Genomic DNA, 22076 nt, shown 5'->3' on the forward strand with positions numbered 1-22076 from the left:
GCCTTGGAGTTCCTAATTTCCAGTATCCCCTACTTCTGCAAGGGGTGATATCTGATCAGGTGATATTCATTCAGCCAGGTTTTTGAAATTGTTTTGATAATCCATTGTTTGATAATCTACCTTTTTGAACATCCACTTCTTGAAAGACAGAAAAACCTACTCACTGCTGTTGCTGCCTCAAGTGCTGTGGCAGCTGCACTGGCCTGCACATTCAACCATAAGGTTGGATAAACAGGGCAGTTTGACTGTTCAAATTTACGTTTTGGATAGGGCACATGGCAGATGAAGTGGTGCAACTGAAGGAAAAATGAAGTGAGGAATAAGGGTGTTCTCTTGCTGAATAATGTTTTGAGTTTGCACATCAAGGTTCAGTTTCCTGCTGTGACTTGATACGTCATGTGAATGTGTCTCAGTTTTAGCTCCTGCAAGCTTCCTTCCACAGACTTACTCAGAGCTGCTACCTCTGGAGGAGTTTCATTGGATCAAAGGGGCTTCTAGGAATGATGCAGGGATGCTCGGAGATTGTGGGAATAGACAGAGAAAGGCATTGACTGTCATCCTCTGTGTATTAAAGTGTACTAGAAAGTAAGAGGTCTTGAAATGGAAGCCCACTGACAACTCATCCTTCTGATTTACTTCTGCAAAGCACCTGCACAATTGTTCATCATTCTCATTTCATAATTTATGACAGATTGTTTTATTTTATAGAGCAAGAGGAAAATCTCTGAGGCTTGCCACCTCAACTCTTTTCTGTCCATTCACAAAAGGTTCTCCAAAAGGGCTACTGTAAGAAATTTGCCCGTTTGTCTCCTCTCCATTCCATCTTCCTTGAACACCTTTCTTCTTCAGACTTTAACACCTCTTTATAGAGGTGTAGTTAGCAGTTGTGTGTTTGCGGTCTCTGACTCTGGCCTTTACTACATTTCTGTATCCCTAGATTGCTTTTTATGCAACTTGTGGAAAGAAAAGGACATGTAATTAACTTTGTGCCCTCCACTTAGTTCATTATGTGGCCAGGCGTGCACACATAGACCTGGAAAAATGCTTTGAGCTGTGAAGTCCCATCTTCATCTCCACAAGGATTCCTTTGGAGGTCATCAGAGAATATTGCAGACAAGATTAGATAAGCAGTATGATAGTGCAGTAGTTTTGATTTGACAACCATAATCCTGTTGGATTAAGATGAGATCATATTACTCTACACACCTTTAATAACAAACAAATAGCATTTAATATATGCTAGTCAGTTAATTTTCATAAGGAAGACATGTTATCAGTTTGGGAAACTGAGGCAAAGGAATTTATCTAAACCTTAGAAGACACCTCTGATTACACTTCTGTTCTGATGTGCTTAAGCAGAAGTAGGCACAGGTCCAGCCAGAGACTGGGGTGAAAGGACACTGCTCACCGTGCTGCCAAGCCACATGGAGTTTTCATTAGTAGGGTGTGCTAATAGCTGATGGGTTTTGTAAAAAACCCCATTCATAATTTTGCTTTCCCCTCCTGTCCTTTGAACTAAGCACTGTCCTCAGGTTTTGCAACAACATCTAGAGTTCTGTTTTATCCCTGTACCAACGTTCGCATGAAAAATGAGCAGGGTCACCTGGTTTCAGGGTGTATGAGCACAAGGTGACCTTGCCTCTGACCACTGCTGCCCGTGTGCCCAGTTGGCAGTTGTCTGTGTGGACACAAGAGCCTGGATTTGGACAGAGGTGCCTAGATGTAGGCACTCAGTTTGGGCTGTTTATTTCCCCTTCCTCTTTGTTTGCTTTCACCAAAGCTATACTTTAAAGTGTTGGAAAATTGAAAGGTTGCTCCGAGCAGTTTCGTAACTACCATGCAAATATGCTTGCCGTTGGAAAACAGTAATCACTGCAGAGTAACACAGTAATACTAAAAGCTTGTACAGTTGGGATGAAATGAGCATACGTAGAATTGCTGGGGAAATGTCTATACAAGGGCTGGAGATGAAGAGGGAATTTTTTGCAACTTATCCAGAATTTCTGACCGGAATACTTCACAAACTGAAGCTGTGCCTTCCCTTGGGGAAAATGCAACCATTTAGCTTCTTTCTTCTTTATATGTATACTTTGGAACTGATGGTTTCATCCCATGGGAAGTCTGTATCTTTTCACAGTCACATTTGTTCATTTCAGGAGGTTTCTGTATTATCTGGGAAAAAGGGAGTGTGAGGGGGCAGGGAATAAAGAAACAAAATTTGGCTTAGTTTATTGCATTGCCAGCTGTTCCTGCCACACCAAGGAAGATGGGCATTGCCAAATTTGATTTTTAAGCTAGGGTGAAGGAGGAAGAAATCAAAGAATTACTATCAGGTCCGGGGGGGGAAAGGGGGGTTGGTGGGAGGAATATGGGGGGAGGGAATGTGAATCAGGAGGCAGCAGCTTTGAAACTGTATGCAATAAATTACTCAATTAATATTTATTTTTCTCATTGCATGCAGTTGCATTTCTCTTTGCCTTGCTTGATCGTAAGAAACAGCGTGTTTTTAAGTAAAAAGGAGAAGCCCCTGACTTCACGTTTTAGGCTGAAGACATACTAGGATGCAAACTTGAATGACATTAATGCAGAGGAAAAGAAAATTGTGAGTCAGATTACTGAAACAAAAGGAGGCAGGATATCAAGAAATGCAAGCTTTGATGCTGTTTAGAAAGGGTCTGGATCCCATGATTTATCTAAAAATGACAAGATGCCCCTCTAAAAATGCAAATGTCTGCACTGCATCTTGTAGCTATAATGAATGAGTCTTTCACACAATGGAAACATTCAACTTGTTCTAGGGGACTTACTGTGGCTCCATATGCTGAGCTGCATGCGCCTGGCCTTTAATCACTCTGCCTTTGTTTTTTCAAAACTTAAATTAGAAGCACATTAGTGTTTATGTGGTGTACACTGGTTTCTGTTCTGTGTGTTTGTTTGGGGAGAGCTGGTTTTGGTTTTACCATCAAATAAAGCCAGATGAATTCGGCCCTCCTGAATGCACAGGACATGGCAAATCATGGGAAACTGAAGTTGGCAACAGCAAAAGGATGTAAATTTTGAGCTGCTAATGGCAAGTAGGACTCCAGCTTTGGGGCTAGGGGAGAACCCTTGTTACACAGCGGGGAGCCATTTAAACCCTCCTCTGACCTGCCAAGAGGATGCCTGTATGCTTTCTGGTTTATTCTAAGTGAGATCAAGCCAAAGTTTTCATCTGTTGTAAGTTTGGGTTTAAAAGAAGCATTTCATACATTCAGACTGAGCTGCAATCATGCTACTATGGACCTGATCCAGAGCACAATGCACCCCATCCAAAGGCTGTCACTAACAGGAGCTTTAGCGTGGGCTGCATCTTACTGTTAGCAGTTTACTACGCAGTTTTTCTTGGGATTAAGGAAAAAAATAGCAATCCATCCATCAAATCAAATAGGAAACCAACCACTCTTTCCTTGGAGATTTTTTTGGGAGGGATTTGTCCTACATGCATAATACTTAATGTTCTGCATATATGCAGTGTATGTGTGAGTGGGCACACATGTAACTCTGGTGCAAGTTTTAAAAGCGCCTTTTCTGACAGAAAAAGTGGGCTAATTAATAGGAGTAGCAGACAAAATGCCAGCTTGTAGATTTGTTTCCCCTGCAGAAATCAGCCCCCCTGTTAGACTGCTCCTTCTTGATCTGATGTAACAAGAAGAGAGAGTCAGCTGTGAATCAAGCGCCTTGTTCTCATTTCCTTGATCATTGACATGGTTTGGGAGAGAGAAAGGAGGAGGGATTATTTGTGAGGTTATTAAAAAAAACACCCCCACCCCAGCTCCCCCTCCTCCTCTCCTTCAAGATGCACAGGCACTTCCAGAATGTTCCATAATATGAATCTGACTTTTCTCATTAAATATCATCCTCTTTCCCCCCTACTCCTTGTTAGTTAAAAAGTGCTGTTTACAAGTCACTAAGCGGATAATTCTGAGCTTTGATGAGTGGATTGTCAGTTAGCAGTACAGTTGAAAACGTGTTGGTTTTTTCAGTCGGCAAGCTGTTTAATGGTTTCAGAAATTAAAGGCTAATTGCACTTCAGTGAATATGTGCTTTTCCAAGCCCACGGTTACCATTGTTAGGGTGTTTACCAGTTCGGAAAATTCTCTCTTTACATAAATCAGCTAATTCTTCATTGCTGCCCTGTCTTGGAAAGTAGCCACGCAAAGGGCTATGGCCGCATCAGACTGATGAGCTGGGGTGGGGTTTTGTGGTGGAACTTTAATCATTGCCTGTTGTCACATTTCTGCACGACGGCTTCGCTTGCAGTGTTGTACAAGTTTGTTCACGTAACGTTCGTGTTGTAAACGATCCTTTGTGAAAGAAAACTGCATGTCGATATTCTCGTTAGGGTATGAAGGAGATAAGGAAAGTGATTGTCTTCAGAGAATAAGTGAGAAATACAAGGGTACATTTGCTAGCAGAAAAAGTTTAGCTTTTGTATGCTGCTGTATGCTTCCGTGATACATAAAATTGCTGATGTGTAGAAGAGCTTGGGAATGCTTCTGAAACAGATTTTTAATAGCAGTAACGTTAATGGAAGCCTTTCCTGGGGAACAGGGCTGGTCAGAAAATCCAAAGGCATTGCACCTTAATAGAAAGACTGTTTCATTATTTTCTGGCATTTGCTTTCCTTCTAATTAATGCCATACACAGAAGGGGTAATCATTCAGCCATCTTTCTAGCTTAAAAAGAGTCAAAGATTAAAAAAAACAAACAATTACCCAACATAATTAATTTGAGATAGGATTTTGGGGGGTATGTTTAAGGGGGGTGTTGTTCCCCTCTTCCGTTCCAGGCAGTGTTTGTCATTCTTTGGCAGGAATGACTAATTTATTGTCTGACTCTCCAATCTGGATTCATACAGGGCGGCTTTCATTCCCTCCCCCGCCGCCAAAACTCTTCTGATGTGCTGTGTATTTGTTTGGGAGGGGAAAGCAGAGGGGGGGAAGGGAGGAGGTTATATGTTTCTGACCTGCTTTACTGCTTTTCAACTGAAAGTAAATTAATGCACACACTAGATTCCCCTCTGCTGTGCTGATTGGATCCTTGTGCCGATTAAATATTTCACACTGATAGAGGGATGCTGAAAGCACTCAGCTGGTAATGTGGTATGTACATCAGTGATACAATAACTGACTTTCAGGTTAAAGTCAAACAAAACCCCCAGTTTGCTGCAGTTTTGATTAGAATGAGTTTCACTTTGAATTTAAATCCTTGAGCCTGCTGCAGCGATGGCTAATTAACTGAGATCTGATAGAGAAAAAGGAATACATTCCTACTTCTAATGACAGGCAGGCAGGAAGTTGTCAAAAAAGGGGGGGGGGTGGGAAGAGAAAAGAAAGGGAGAAGAATCCAACAGACAAAAGAAGCCTTAAAAAAATCATAATGCCGAGATTGTACTTCAACACACGTAAACCCCCCTGCTCAGGCTTCACCCCCGGCCTCCTTCGGCTGGAAGTCCACCCCTGGAAAGGCTGTTTCCATTGAGTCCCAGATTTTCTTCAGATATTCTTGTATTTTTGGTTTGTGTTTTTAATCCTCCTGACAGAAACTAACAGCCGAGTTCCACCGAGTCGGGCAGTCACTACCTCCTCCGTTATTAACTGTGCTTTGGGGGGCTGCCTTTAGGAAAAGCAGGGGCACAGGAGCTTGCTCAGGGAGCAGCCGAGGGGGTGTCATGCAGCCCCGGCCTGGAGGAAGAGTGGGAGGAACGGGAGGAAGGCTGACTGCCCACTGCATACCACACATCCTCCCGAGCCATGCTGACCCTCCCTGGGGGTCATTACAAATACTTCTGTCCAGCAATTTCTCCTCCCTCCCCTCTTTTCTCCCCATCCCTTCCCCCAGCCCCAGCCTTAGCGTTGCAGGGAGAGCGCTTGCATCAAACTGACAGGTCATTTACCGAGATTGGCAGGAGGAACTATCCCAGCCTTCCTTAAAAATGCTCCTCCTCCTCCTCCTCCTCCTCCTCCTGGGTTGCACATCTTGAACACAGTGTTACATTGAATATAGTGTTTCAGGAACAGTGCATAAAACTTTTCCATGTGAGGTTTTTCATCCTCATTGTATGAAAACATGTTTTAAAGTCTTCTTTCTGGGCATAGGCAACCTGGTGCCCAAGGGTTTTATGCAAAAGGAAGTGTTTTTTATGGAAGTCCAGAGATAAAATACAGATTGCAGAGCTTTCTGCCTCCATAAACACCCACCAACCTCCTGTGGGTGCCTCTGTATGTGTATAGATGATGCTCAGCAAAAGCCCTGCTCATTTCTGTTTCAGTGTATAAAGTTTTGCAGGTGGCTGGTTCATGACTTAAGGTATAGATCAGGCAGGATCAGCTGTGTATATAAGTATATATATTATATACTGTGTATATAAGTAACAACTTGGAAATGCATGAGGAATACTTTGAAATTCATAGGACTGTACCAAAATCCTAAGACACTATACTAAAGTGCCATAGCTGGGGGCCTGTCCACAATGCATTTGTGTGTTGTCACTCTTTGAATATTAAATATTCTGTCGTTCAAGAGAATTTTATTGTGGCAGTTGAGTAAATGAACAGAGGTCACGGCCGTCATTGCTGGAGAAGTCTGTTCTGCTGTTTTGCATGTGGGGCCTTAGATTAGTGCTGAATGCTAAATTATTAATTGACAAGTCATCATTTTGGTTTGAAAGTGGATTGCCAATCTTCTGCAAGCTAAATAAACTCTCGGGTTTATGCCAAATGTTGTCTCTTAGCCATGGGGTCACTAAGGAAAAGAGCTGATACTGCTCTGAAAACAAGTCCAGTTTTTCACAGTGAAACTGCTTTGTCATGAGAGCATCGTTCTAGGAAAATTAATGGAATGAAGTTTCTATCTACAGCATGTAGGTGTTACAATATAAATGTGATGGACAGTGAAGTTTAGGTCTTTTTTAAGCAGATCTCATATTTTACTAGGAAAATGTGAAGATAGGCATGTGTTTATTTTAAATCACTGCCATGGCAAAGAGCAGCTGAGCATTCCTCCATTGTAGAGTATGACCACATTCCTATTTGCGATGTATGTGTAAAGTTGACATTGTATTGGTTAGGATTTGAAGATGGGATGTAGGATGCAGCAGAGTGAAAATGAAGGAATCAAAGCCCTACACTAAAAGTGATGCTGTCCCTGCAGTGTACGTGCATTTGTGTACCATATTGTTCAGGGTGTGTATCATGACAGCACAGCCCCCTTCGAATCCTTTCTCCCTTTGCTCTTTCCCTTTCTTTATTCACTGAACAGAATGATTCATGATACATGAGGGGAGAAGTAGCATTTGAGCTACCACTGGTAGGGAGGCTAAAACTATTGCACAGTTGCTTCTCCCCTGCAAACCTTTATAGCATAGACCTCGACAGAAAGGAGAGGGTGGGGGAAGAGAGGGCTTATATGTACAAATAAATAGAAAGGCCAGAGTTATTTTGATACATATGGAAAAGAAATATTAGCTGTGCTTTGAATAGTTGAGACTGTGCCACATACAAGATGGGAAATCATAAACAAGTGGCAGCTTTCCAGCACATTGTAGTGTGTTTGCGTGTGACTGGCATACATATTTCAAACTCCGGTTTGCCTGTGGCATCCTGCAGTGAAAATGAAAGTTGTGTTGCTATTGAAAAGGCACCGCTTCAAAACTGGTGTATTGTAAGAACTGTTATGCTGTAGATGAGAAGCAGCGACCTGCTTCCCAACATTTAGAGCCAATATTTTTTTCTCTTTTGGCTCTTCCACTACATCAGCACATGTTTTCAGCTGCAGTGTCCAAAGCTTGCTTCGTTTCTTATTATTCATAATTCCAAGAGTGTCAGAGAACGTGTTATGCTCAGTGATGATCGAAATACAGATTTCCTTTCTCTTTAAAAACCAAGACTACTCTTTTAATTATTCTGGAAGAAACAGAATACAGCAGATGCAGGTTTTGTTGAGGATTGTTTTTTAATCTCTCATAATTGTTTTTTTTAATGCCAGCAGTCCTTTATCAAGGTTTTTACAGGGTACAAGGTAAAAACACTTCTTACAAAGAAAAGCTGCATAATAGCTCATCTCCTAACCAACATAATCTGACTAAGGGGTTATTTTTTCAGTTTTGGTAGGTCTATTATCAAAAAATGAATTAAATGAGACACAGAAGAGATACTGTTGCTGCTCTTCCCCAAACAGAAGGCTTTTTTGTACCTCTTTTGGAAGCTGATCCTGAGCACCGGATCCTTTGTATCTGCTTCCAGATCTAGTTTCTAAACCTTGCAGTTACTTAAACTTAGCACAGCATTGCTCCCCAGGGAGGTGCCTGGCATGAGCTGATTGGCCCTTTTCCCCTATAGTTACTTACAAAAGAGCCGCAGAGCTAAACAAGAATGAAGGTTTTCTGTCAGGAGATGAATGTTCAACTTGACAAGCATTTCACATATATCACATTTAGACTGAAACAAGCAGTAACCCTTATTTCCTTAGCTTTTTGTGTCACATACATATGAATGGACAGGTTTGTCAGTTTATTAGGAAAATACCTCCACATACCACTTGCAAAGACACACAAAACTAACTCCCAGTTAATACAGATAGGGAGAATAGTGGAAATGGATGGATAGTAGCTTGAGTACTGATTTTTTTCTATTTCTATACAGAATTTCTGCTTTTGCATTTCTTGGTATGATTTCCTCCCCTGAAACAAAACAAAACACAATTACTTGCTATTGAATTTTGTCAGGAAAGTCATAATTGACTCTTACTTAATTTACTTGCTTTTTTTGCTGGGTACCAAAGATTGTGTATCTTTTGGGATCATGGAGTTTTGTTTGCTCAGATGTTCTTGAACTGCCCAAGAGAAAAGTAAAGCTGTACCAAGACCTCTAGAATATTACATATTAGGAATTTTATTTCAGTGAAAATGGAAAATTGGTACAGTAAAACTGTGTATTTCTGTGAGAAGTTTTCCATTCAGAAATCAAAATGTTCACATGTCTGAGTAGACAAACACTAGGAGACACTTCATCAATACAGTAACCTATCAGGGAGAGTGAATGCTCATAATTCCATAAAAAAGAATCCCTGGCTGCTACTGGTGCTGGCAGCAAACCTCTGATTGTCCGCAGCCAAGCTAGGATTTCACTCCTGGACTAACTCCAGTTAAGTGATGGATTTCTAGCACTAACCAGGTACAGCATTTTCCAACAGTCTGTGAGTTCTTAGCATTTCTCACGTTACATAAATCAAAACAAAAAATACAACCACAAAGCTGAACTCTAAATCTGAACACTCTGTGTCACTGTACAGGTTAATAATGTGCCATGCAGGAGGTGTGCAGTATAGTAGGAGAGATGGTATTCAGCTCTCCTACATGCACTTGCTTTGCACCTGTATCACCACACCGCTGGGGCATTCAATAAGTACAAGGAACACCAGTGGAAAACTGTACTATGACAAAACAGAGAAATAGTTGCATAGGATTTCATCAGAAGCAGCTTTTCCCACCTACATAAAACACACCTGAGCTTCTTGGCTTTCACTTGAGTACTTTTAAACACACAGGTGTATTTCTGTACTGAAAGAAGTTTCCTCTTTCCTCTTCAAATGATCTAAGACATGCAACAGCATAGTCTAAGGAAAATATTGCTGATGCTTCCTTGGGATGACAGTTAGGATAATGGAAAATGAGAGGCAAAGGTAAAAGCGTACAAAACTTAAAACAATTTATATAAAGTCATCATTACTAGGATAATGTCATTAAAAATATGTTTCTTTATATTAAAATACAAAGCAGGTATCTCTGTCAAAGTGCACACTTCCTATTTCACACAAACACAAAAAGTACAGTTCCTGGAGCAAACATATTTGACAACTAAGGCTTTACAGCCTTCAAGTGTATAATGGCTTGAAAGGTAAGAAGGAAGCTATGTTCTTAGAAGTCAGTTACTTTTGTACCACTTTATGTACAGAAGACTTTCAGCTTTAATTCTGGAAAGAACTAAGCATTACTGTGACTTTATACACACACACATACATATACATGTATCTACACTGTATTTTAAACAAGCAAATTTGACAACAAAACTCTTAATGACTTTACTACTACAGCAGCAGACCTAAAGAGGCAGTGGCCTTTGGTAGAAGGCTACACATTAGATATAATGGCATTGAAGTCAACAGGACCAGACAGTGAATAAAGTTACAGGCAGAAGTCTTTGCAGGACAAAGTATTTTTACTGTCAATTCTTGTAAAAATGAGATGTTTAATACTTCAAAGTATCAAAAGAGGCTTGACCTGGCATTTTTTCCTCCCCACATATAGCTAACCTGCCTAAACAGTTGGACTTAATGATCTTGAAGGTCTTTTTCAACCTAGTTGATCCTACAATTCTGTGGTTCTAAACGGCATTAATAAGAACAGCTTCTGAGATGATTTCAAGTGCGAGAAGTTTTTTGCACAGACACTGGCATTTACAATACAGCAACTTAACAGCGCCTATAGAAATCCCACATGCAAGTCCTGTAAGCGATAGGGTAAGAAGGTCATAGTCAATGTACCCCTATTACAGGCGACAGAATGGCAATTTAAAAGCACAACTGTTAAGAAAAACAGAGAACAGCGAGTTAAAATGGGTGCTATGGAGAAAAGTTAGCGGGGGGAGGGGGGGGAGCAGGAGCAACAAAACAAATCAACAATAAATAGTGTAAGTTTGTGAAGAAGAAAAGGAGAGGAATTTAAGGGGAAACAAAAAACCCGACTCCGACGTGAGGCTGAAAGAACACGAGAAATAGCGAAGCGCTGGGGGTAAGGTGAGCACGTGTAAGGGACTTTCAGACCAATGGAAAGGAAAGTTGAAAATAACGTTCTTTAAGCCTTCTGTTATTCGTTAAACTGCAGTATTATCTAGACCTATACCCGGATCAGTAGTTCCGAGCATAAACAGATACCAAAAGACTTTGGAAACCCCAAGTAAACAGCGTCTTCCCGAGCGAGGTCGGAAAGCGCAAACGTGTCCCGTGCCCTCCCGTCCTTCCATAAAGAATTACCGTCAAAATAGAATAATGATAATAAAACAAAGGGGGAATAAACCCAAACCCGTGGTGCCGGGGCCGAGCCCGGCAGGGCCGCTCCAGCCGCTGCGCTCGGGAGGACTGAGCGGGGCCGGAGGGCCGGGATCCGACTGCAGCCCGGCGACTGACGATGCCGCTTCTCTCTTCCCTTCTCTCCCCCGGCAGAAGCTGGCGGTGCGGAGCTGCCCCGCGGCCGTGCTGGTGGGCACCGGCGCCAGCGGCAGCGCCAAGCCCGGCGGCGTCCCGGCTCTCCTCAAGGCACCCGGCGGTGGCGGCGGCAGCGGCGGCGGTGGGAGCCCCAGCGGCAGCCCCGGGCAGAGCTTGGCCATCTCCGTCGTGCCGGCCAAGGCGCCCATCGCGATGGTGACAGCGCACCTCAACGGGGGGCTGGGCGTGGAGCCCCCGCAGACCGCCCCCATCAATCTGCAGACCACGGCCAAGCTGCTCGGAGCGCGACGGCCGCCCGAGCTCGGCTCCAACGCACAGGTAGCGCCGGGCGGGCGGGGGGCGGTGCGCTGCGGACTCCGCCACCGCGGGGGGCGGGACGGGGCGGGGACGGAGCCCCGATGGGGAGGGGAGGATGGTCGGAGGGGGGTGTTGTGGGTGTGCGGGTGGTGGTGGAGCTCTGAGTGCTCCCAGGGTATAGGCATTCGCTGGCTGCCCTGGAAAGGAGAGGGCTTCTCCCCGTGGTGCTACTGGGAGCTTCCGTCCCATAGCGAGTGTGGGTGTTTGCCTCCTTGGGGTACGGGGTATTCCCCATCCTGACCGAGGTAGAGCGGGAACTGGGCTGAAGCCCGGGGCTGCGGGTGTTCTGGGAGACAGACAGGTCCTCTCACTTCTGACAGCGTGGATGGGATGCGTTCCCCTTGGCCGAGGAGAGCTGCGCTGGGCAGGGGGCAGTTGGCTGCGTTTTGTTACTTGCCCCCAGTTGTCGCTGCTTTTCTGATTAAGCAGCAGTTCTTCAAAAACAACAAGGTAATGCGTAAAGAAATGTTGGTTGCCACGCTGCAAGCTTAGAGACTGGTCACAGGGGCGTAGGGTCTCCTGGCTGTGCTGGCATTTCAGGTACCCATGGTGTATGTATGTCGATACTTTCTGTCACTTAGGCAGAGGGACCAAAAGCACAGCTGTATGGGAGCTGGCAGGCTGTTGTTTCCAGCTTCAGATGTATGTATATGTATGTCTTTAATGTCTGTGTTCTCAATAATGTAAATATGCAATGAATGACTGAATTCATGAAAGGTGGTCAAAAGAGGAAGGGGTGCTGTTTGCTGGACAACTAATTTTGTGCAGTCTGTTAACAGACACACAAAAGAAGTTTTTGCTCCAGTCACAGTATGTGTCAAAAGAAGGCAATGATGCTAATGATGTTACAATTTGAAGAAAGTGACAAAGCCTTCCTAAAACTTTGGAGAAGAGGACGTAAACTATTATTGCTGTCATTGGAAATGTATATTTCTTTTCTACTTTCTTCACGTAGAGCCTGGGGTACTCTGGTGTTTTTGTACTTTAATTTCCCTTCACAAGCTCAGGATACAAATCCCTAATAATCAGGAAAGAACAACACAATATGGGTAAGGGCAATAGGCAAACTGTACCTGACATTTGTAAATTAAGGCTATGTTGGAATCCTCAAGGCTTCTTAATACCCAGGAAGCCCCTTCCTAGACACTGGACTTGGAATGATCATCACCTACTGCATCCTCTAACAAATGCAAGACACATCCATCCACTTTGGAAAGCAGATTGTCCTGTAATTTTTCTGGAGAAATGGCATTGTCTTTAGCTGATACATTAAACTAGCTGTGTGGGGAACTTTTGAGTCCCTGTTCTGTAATCATGCAGGATAATTTCCTTTATTGAAGGTGGGGTTTATGCTTTACTGGAAAGATACTTGACACGACAGTATCCTAGTAGGTATTTCATAGAATCCTGGCAAATAACTATATAAATGATAATCATATAAAAGATAAAAGTTTCAGTATTTCAGTGGTCTATAATTTTGTGAAAGACTATCTTTTACTGTCACTGTCAGGAACCATAGGAAAAAAAAGAGCCAAATCAGTGAAAGAAGAAGCTTGAAATCATACTTAGTATGATTTAGTATTTAGCCTCAATAGTGACCTAGCAGTGCCGGGTGATGGAGGACACTGCTGGTTAGAACAGTTGCCTGCAAGCTTTTAACTTCTCTAAGCATTGTTAAAGGAAAAGACTTTCTAACCTCATAGACTACCATGCTGTTGAATTATCCATGGTACTTCCCATGTATCTCTTCAGAAGGGCAAACAGGTCCCTCTTCTGCCTTCCACATTGTTGGAGCCATCTCAGGCACAGCTAAAGGTTGGGCAAAAAGGAAATTCAGTTCAGCCCTGCAGAGAAGGACTTGGGTTAGTCAATGAGAAAATGAACATGAGCCAGCCTCAGTGTGCACTTACAGCCCACAAAGCCAACCGTATCCTGGGCTGTATCAAAAGGAGCGGGACCAGCAGGTCAGAGGAGGTGATCCTGCCCCTCTACTCTGCTCTCGTGAGACCTCACTTGGAGTATTGTGTACAGTTCTGGTGTCCTCAACATAAAAAGGACATGGAACTGTTGGAACAAGTCCAGAGGAGGCCACGAGGATGATCAGGGGACTGGAGCACCTCTCATATGAAGACAGGCTGAGAAAGTTGGAGCTGTTCAGCCTGGAGAAGAGAAGGCTGCGTGAAGACCTCATAGCAGCCTTCCAGTATCTGAAGGGGGCCTACAGGGATGCTGGTGAGGGACTATTCATTAGGGACTGTAGTGATAGGACAAGGGGTAATGGGTTGAAACTTAAACAGGGGACGTTTAGATTGGATATAAGGAAGAAGTTCTTTACTGTGAGGGTGGTGAGGTACTGGAATGGGTTGCCCAAGAAGTTATGAATGCTCCATCCCTGCAGTGTTCAAGGCCAGGCTGGACAGAGCCTTGGGTGACAAGGTTTAGTGTGAGTGTCTCTGCCCATAGCAGGGGAGTTGGAACTAGATGATCTTAAGGTCCTTTCCACCCCTAACTATTCTATGATTCTATGATTCTACAGTTGGCAGTGTACTACAATCTGCAGTACACTGGTGCTCATGTATAGCTTTCTGTTCTATGTTCTCTCAAACCTGAAACAGTATTTGGCCTGTCATTACAACTTTTCTCACAAAGAACAGCTTCATTTTAGGCAGAAGCTTGCCATTATTGGAATAACATGGGAATACCATCCAGCACTAGGGGTTTGCCTTGGTTTTGCTAGAGGTCCGGTGTTTTACTTTAGAAATGTCACTGCAGGTTTTCAACAAATATAATTTTGTGATTTAGTATCTCTATTAGTTGTTTATGGAAGAAGAAGCTGAGCAATGGAAAATTTCTAAGGCAGAAAACTATATTGTATATATATATAAACTATATAAAACTGCATATATATATAGTTTCTTCTATTGAGGATGGTAGTCAGTAGGCATGGATAAGAGCAATTAGTAATACTTGAGTTATAAATTCAAATAATGCAAGCTGACCTTTGGTCCTAAGCTGTCAGGAAGCGTAGTGCTGGATTGCATGTTAAGTATCACTCTTTTACCCAGACTAAATTTGGTTTGCAAGGTTTCTTTTTTGGGTCCAGTAAAAAAAATATCTGTTCTTGATTCATGCTCAGTATTCTTGATTGTTTGCAGAGTGGTGATTACAAATCAATAGCAGTAACACCTTAACTACAATCACTGTAGTTGATATCTATTAATAAGCATTTACTTTATCTTCTATTTTTTTGGGGGGGAGGCTTTTTTGGCATTATTATGGCTCAGAAAAGTATTTTTTTCTGCTCAAATGAGTGAAGTTTGGAGGTGGGGGGATAATGACAGCTTTCTGCAAACTGGGTTAAGGTGGCAAGCTGATAGTAGCAAATGAGATTAGTGATGTAGCCTATTCCTCTGTATCTGCAAAGTGAAGGAAATGGGAAGGGCATGAAATGTAATGTTACGAGTTTCTAAGCAGTGGTTTCTGCTCAAAAGCATTTAAGGGGAGCAGGATGTGTGTATGGTCATCTCAAGTGGTATCTAGCAGGAAGAATGAAATGCTGAATGAAACTCAGCAGAAAAAAAATAGGTCATCAAACACAAATCTGAATACAGAACTTTCAAATATAGATAGGATTAAATGTAAATTTGTTACAGAATTTTCATTTGGGTAGCTGCATGTCAGCACTTTCATTTTAGGCTGCTGTTTTTGTGATTTTGAAAGTTGTTGACTATAACAGAAGCCATATCTGCACTGAAAAAAGTATCTAAATAAATATGCATATAACATACTGGAAGATTGTTTAGATATATCACATTTTTTATTAGAAGCAGGAAATGTTGCAATATTAATAAAGATTAAAATCTGTAAGCACTGGAAATTGTGAGCTCCAGAAACTAGTGCTAGGTCTACACTATTCCTTGGCAGCCTTTCAGTGTCAACCCAGTGTATGAAGACATGACTGATGGAGCTACATTGATGAAAGTATATGTGCAGGGATGTCATGGGTATAGTTCTTTCTCCTGCTTGGGGAAATGAAGGTTAGAGCTTCATTTTGATAATCTGGAGCAAGTTATGTTGGCAAAAGCAGAATTTTGCTGGCGTAAGCTGAATTTGCTGGCATATGCTGTGTACACGCTAGGACTGCTTTGCCTTCAGAGAACAGAACAGCTATTGCTGTTCTGTATAAAGAATGCCCTAGAGCTACTGGGTAGTTGTAGGATATCAGCATGCCTGTACCTACAAAGTACTCTTGGTATAAAAAGATTTTAATATAAACCTCTCAAATGACATTTTTATGGTAATTGTATTTTTGTGGTATTTGCTATTTCCTGTCCTAGCCACCATTTTCTGACTGAAAGCAGGATCTGAGGTTGCTTTGCTGAAGGACAAGGTCCCATCTGCTGTGCTGGAACAATGTGCTGGGTAAAGAAAATGCCCCTCCTCATTGTCTTCAAAATAGCAAAACTGAGGGCCAGCAGGCATCCAAGAACCTAGTTTGGGGAACTCAGAAAGCTTTTTTGCCAGTTGAAAGACAGTTGGATCAGCCAGCCACGGGGAAAACAAGCAAAAAGGGGGAATACAGCTTTCAGACCACTTGGTTGCTTTTCAGGATGTATATATATACACCTACATATATACCTACATGTATATATATACCTACATATATATATATGCCCTGGGCCATGAAGCACCATGATACAGGCATACAACATTGTCCCACAGGAATGTGATGCAGAATGGCTCTGTCAGTGTCCTGGAAGCAGTATGCTGGATATTGCTGAAGGTAACCTTTGCCTCTCAGGCACCTCTACTTCTTTAGTTCCAGAGAGATGTTTGCTATCTTACCTGTATCTGTGCAGCCTAGCAGTATTCTCTGAATATACCTGTCATGTTCTGCATGTGTACTGGTCCCAGAGGCTTCTGAAGTGTGAAGTGGATATTAGATTCAGGGATATTTGGATACTGCTGTAATAAAAGAGCTGTCTCTTGTCTGTGTTCCTGATGTGATGCGCCAGCCTCTATTACTCTTTGTGGCTCTTAGAAAATATCTTAGCAAGGTACTGACTCCCTCCACCAACATCAGAACTCCATGAGCAACAGCATAAAATCTGCCCTTCTCCATGCTTCCCTCACATATGTATTCCCTCGGTCAGCTGGAGAAAAGTTTGGCAAGCTTCCCCATGCACATGTGCTGTTGCGTCTTGGGGCTTGTCTATACAGGGAGGTTATTTCAAAGTAAAATACAGTATGAGGATTTATAGTGCTATAAATTCTTGGCAGGATAGTAAACTGCTCTCCACAAATGCTTCATTAACTCCACAGCTCAAAGAACTACTTGCATCCACGTTTAGATTGAGCAGGCTACATAGAGATCCGTGTTTTGTTCCAGAAAAAAGTGGGGTTTGTACATGTAGGAGGATGCTCATATATACTTCTTAGCTATATTCAATTTACTAGAAAAAACTGCATTCCAGAAGCTTAAGAACCTACCTCTGCCTGTGATGGCTGTTTTTCAGAATAATTTATTTGTGGAATGATTTATTACCTTTCTCTTCACCATCCCACCTAATGGGCTCCACTCTGCTCTCTGTGAAAGTGCTTCCTCCATAATTGGAAATCCACCTGCGCATATGACTAAGTCTTTTTCACTTCTATTTATTATGTGTATTGCAGTAGTACTTAGAGTTCTTATTTATAGATATTTTTGTCTGTATTGGTTATGTGGCTATAGATAGCTTTATTCTATGATCCATGTTGCCACAGTTTCTTGAGTATATGGCAATAGTTAATTTATCCTCACAATATAGAATTATTATGACTAAGGTGCTATTATTCCACATTTTGCTGGAAAACTGAGAAATAAAAGATCAATTTATACTTCTTCACAGGAAGCTCTTAGGGGTTACTTTGGGAACGATCCTTGTATTGGCAGCAACACTACTGGCCTTTTCAGTCATTTTGAGAATGGCTCAAACATGTCCATGCTGTACACTCCATCTTTGGGAGCAAGAACTGTCCCACAAGTCCTTGGAGCATGCTATGGCCCCTTTTAGCTCTTCGCATAGCTCTTTGCCCCATACTGCCCCATGCTTCTTGATCTAGTGTTCAATTTTCAGCATCCACATTGATCTCAGCATGCCGAGGAGCAGGCGAAAATAACTAGTGAGCACAGGAAAGGGTGAAAGAAAGATCCAGAGGCTCCAAAAAAGTCTAGGAGAAGGAAAGAACGAAGACACTGCATTATGGGTTATGAATACCATGGTAATTTTGGCAATGAACAGGAGGACTGTCAGTCTTGTTGGCATCAGAAGTGTACCAGGCTATCTGTAATGTCTGTTGTAATGTACCAGAAAAATTGTGTTTCTATAGTACTTGGCTTCTGGTCTTACTGTCATACAGTCATATCTTTCTGCAGGTGTGGGATGATCATCAATGGCTCATTAATTTTGAGATATTGAAGAGTTTTGTTGAGGGTTCACTTGTGCTTCATTTTGTCTGGTGCTGTGCTGGTTTCTGAATGCCTCTCCTGGAGGAGCAGAGCAGTGATCGCTTTGTGTGGGTGACATTTCCTATGGACTTTCCTCAGATTGTGCTGTGTTTTACAATCTCATCCAATGTGAAGTGGGGGCTGGATCTCGGGGGGCGGGGGGAAAGGGCAAATTAGCACACTGAGCTATCCATCTGCTTCTGCCGGATTATGAGGGCAATTTGGTGTGGTAACAGTGTTTTATTAGGAATAACAATACATGAGAAATACAAAGAAAGCCTGTGGCAGGAAGATCTTGACCAGGGAGGCCCAAGGATGAGATGGCTGTGGTACTGCACTTGTTGTCATGCCCATGGGTTCATAAACCAGAGTTACTGTAGACAGAGGAATTCTGACATATATTTCTCCTGAAAAATCTCCTGTCTGTGGAGAGCTCCTAAGGACCAAAATCCTCCTCTGGGATCCCGCTTGAGCTGCTGTGGGTAGTAGCATAGTCAGGGAATTTTGTGTAAAGAGCTTTGCAGAAGTTAAAACAAGCAGGGATTCCCTGAAGTATTCCCTGTCCTAAATCCCACTAGAAATTCTGCTTGTGGTACCCGGGGTCAAGTGTCCTGCCTGGGGACACATAGATGCAGTATAGAGCAGAGAGTTGGAACAGATTCAAAAACTACTCAATTAGCCTTCCTGTTTGGTCTCCATAGCAGACATTGAAGACTTACCTTTTTGAGGGAGCCCTTCTGCTAAAGAACATGTAATGCAAGCAGGCAAGACAGAATTTGTGGGGGAATCAGAGTGCAGAGAGAGGAAGTGAATTCTGGGGTCACACAGCAGAGAGATTAATCCATCACAGTCTGACATTTCGTCAAGTGGATCACACCTCTCGGGCTTTCAGAAGGATGTCAGCCACACTGTGAGGATGAGCAGGACAAAGACATCAGGTTATTTTAGCTCTGGACCTCAAAGGATTCAATATTACATATTCAGTCTCCTGCATCATCCTTTGATAGCTTTAAGGCAAGTTATCTTCAGGAGGGTTCAGGCACTCATAAAACCTACACAGACAGGAACACTAGGGTTACGAAAGTCATGCTGAGTGGAGCACAGCACTGCAAAGACATTGCTTGTTCCACACCTTTTTTATCTGGGACAGCAATGGTGATTAGGTCCGTAAACTAAGCTCCAAGGTGCCATTATATTAACGTTAGGGCTTGGGTTAGGGTTAGGGCTACCATTCAGACTGTCACAAAGGCTACAGCTCCGGGGACATTTGGGCTGTAAAAGTCATGCCTAATGGAGCATGGCATTGCAACAACATTGCTTCTTACCATACCTTTCTTGTCTGGACCAGCCATCATTCTTGGGACATTAGCATCAGCTGCCAGGTGCTCTTCTGTTTAGGTTTAGGGTGTTGGGTTATGCAAACTGCTCAGAGATCCATAATAGCTACAGCTCCAACACTGGGGCAGCAAAGATCATTACAAGGGGAGCCTGGCAGTGTACTACTATTATTCTTTCCACCACATTTTCATCTGGACCAGCCCTTCTGCTTGGGATTTGAAACTCAGCTAGGTATTTGTAAATGTAGAGAAGAACAGGTGGCTCAGCCAGATTACATCAAAAAAGGCAAGGAGATGGGGAACCCCAAGGATTCACAGCCCCACAGACCATCCAGTGATCCATTCTGTCACTGGGGCTTACTAACTTTTAACTCCACCATTAGAATGTTGTAAAAAGCATGGTAAGTTTAGGAAACGGATTGTAAAATATGTGGGACAGATTCTGCTTGTATTTGCACCATCTTCACTGCAGGTTTATTAAGGCAGGTAAATGAATCTACCCCATATTTCAATATGGGTAACTAAGAGCAGGATTTGGCCTTACTGCTTGGATATATACTGTGTAAAAGCACTTTAAAATGTGTATTTCTTGCTAAATAGCATAAAATTACATCCTTTCAGGTTAATTAAACCGCTTTGCAATGCTGGTTGCTGTTGATGGGATATTTAAATGTCAGATTCAGAATAAGCACTTATGCTTCTTGATTATAAATGGCTTCCTTTTAAATATCCCAGACATACATATATGGTCAATACATCTAAAGTGCATGGATTTCTGCTTTTCTTTGCATTTTCATTTGGTCTACAATAGAGTAAAACTCCCACTGGTATCAAAGACTGAATAAATACTCTCTGGAACTGATCAGGCCCAACATGGTATTCCTTACATAGCCAAAAATTTCCAGTGAAGGCAACTGAGTATTCAGCAGGAAAGGATAAGCAAAAGTGGACTCACACTGACTGTCTGAGGCTTTGTTGTAAGTATCTAGGAGCAATCTTTCCAAGTTTGTTTCTGTGGGAATTGGTGAATAAACACCATGCTGCAAGAACTTAAAACAACCTGGAAACAATAGGAAGTCCCAGTTTTGGAGACTGTGCTATGGTTCTGTCATCTGCAGCCTTTGTGTCACTAAGCATCCTCTCTGTAGGTTCATGTGAAGTGGGATGTAGGTATGGATGTGCTAATTCCATGTAGGTATGGATGTGCTAATTCAGTGTTGATGGAATGGGTTTTTCTCCTGCAAGTGTCTGGGAAGAGTCTCTAGTAAGTAACATGAGTGGAAGTAGATTAACTAAAATTACTTTTGTTTTGCCAGTGGTTCTGATACAGCAGAAGAATGATAGAGGTCTCAGCTTCTTTGTATATATGGATCCTTATAGCCAGAAGTGCTTATCTGGCCTGTGTATAGAGAACCAAACAAAAGAGACCAGGTGAAAAGAGAGAAATGCATTTGCTTGAATTTCATGCCTTTTTTTGGGACCTATTTAAACTTGCTAACAGGGGAAGTCTTAAAATGTAGGAATATATAGGCAGTCCCCTTAAGGAAGTTTCTGGGTTATTTTTATACATGCTTAGATATCATCCATGTAAACAAAGTTGTGAATCCCTTGTTCTAATGCGTAGAGTTTATAGCACATTATTGTTCTGATGCTTATCAGAGTAGCTCCCGTGGAGAGCTTTGATTCACTTCAGAAACCCAAAGAATGCTCTAAAAATGGTAATACACTATAGTTATTTCATTGTAATTGGAGGCTGTCTGTGCCTCACAGAAATTACCAGGCAGGCATTCTTGAAAATGTCAGAATTTTCAAGTTAGTTCCATTTAAAATGGGGGGAAGAGAATGCGAGGGGATGGATATAAAATTTGAGGGCTGTGTGACTTGAAGTGCAGTTTGTTGTAATGAAGGATGATCAACTTTGGGGCTGGGGAAATCATCTCTTAGGTTTTCTAAATTACAGGATGCATAAAAACATCCGCTTATATACTGTTACTTTAATAAAAGGCACCACTTTAGGAAATGAAAGGCTTTGGAATATTGCCAAACGTTTTAGTTCTATTTATTGTCAAAAGGTGGCTTTTCATTATCCACTGAGTTTGTGGGTAGTTGAATAATTTGAAGGAATTTGAGTGTTTGATACCAGTCTGCAAACTCTGTATTTACCTTTTGTCAGTGTTCATATTGTAAATGCAAGCATGATAAGATTTTCTGTTAGTGTTATAACTGTATCAGATTTAGCAATTGGTCTGCTATTAATCTTATAATGTGCATTTGTGTCTAGATTAATCGGAAAACTGTATCAGAAAATATTGCTCTTAAATTATCTTATGTATAAACGTGGGGCAGACACAGAGAGAGAGAGACTAGATGCTGTAAATACGGAGTGCTGATGAATATTCAAGTAGTAAATAGAAATATCTTAGAAGTCATTCCTGACAGTAATAAAGGCAGCAATTTGATTTCATCTGTGGATAATAAACTGGTTTCACATTGCAATAAAAGTGGTGCTTATGTTATATTAATATTTATTAGCACTTATTGATGTTAGGGTTTAGTTGTTATCTTTTCTTCACATCACAGCCATTTTATAAAAATTGAAGTTAAATTGCTACACAATGAGCAATTAAAAGTGT

The 22076-nt window shown here is 42.1% G+C and overlaps 1 protein-coding gene across 3 annotated transcripts in view; it reads left to right on the top strand.

Moving 5' to 3' along the window:
• The window catches only part of PHF21B (PHD finger protein 21B), a 161315-nt gene that overhangs the window by 86432 nt on the left and 52807 nt on the right, over positions 1-22076 (top strand). The window contains exon 3 of one of the 3 annotated variants that reach the window (XM_034063068.1): positions 11260-11580. The exons of the other annotated variants lie outside the window; for them this stretch is intronic. Within the exon in view, the coding sequence (XP_033918959.1) occupies positions 11260-11580 (321 nt within the window). The remainder of the gene's footprint in view (positions 1-11259; positions 11581-22076) is intronic. 3 annotated transcript variants of the gene reach the window in all.

This window comes from Melopsittacus undulatus, chromosome 5 (genome assembly GCF_012275295.1).
Source record: "Melopsittacus undulatus isolate bMelUnd1 chromosome 5, bMelUnd1.mat.Z, whole genome shotgun sequence".
Classification (NCBI taxonomy): domain Eukaryota; kingdom Metazoa; phylum Chordata; class Aves; order Psittaciformes; family Psittaculidae; genus Melopsittacus; species Melopsittacus undulatus.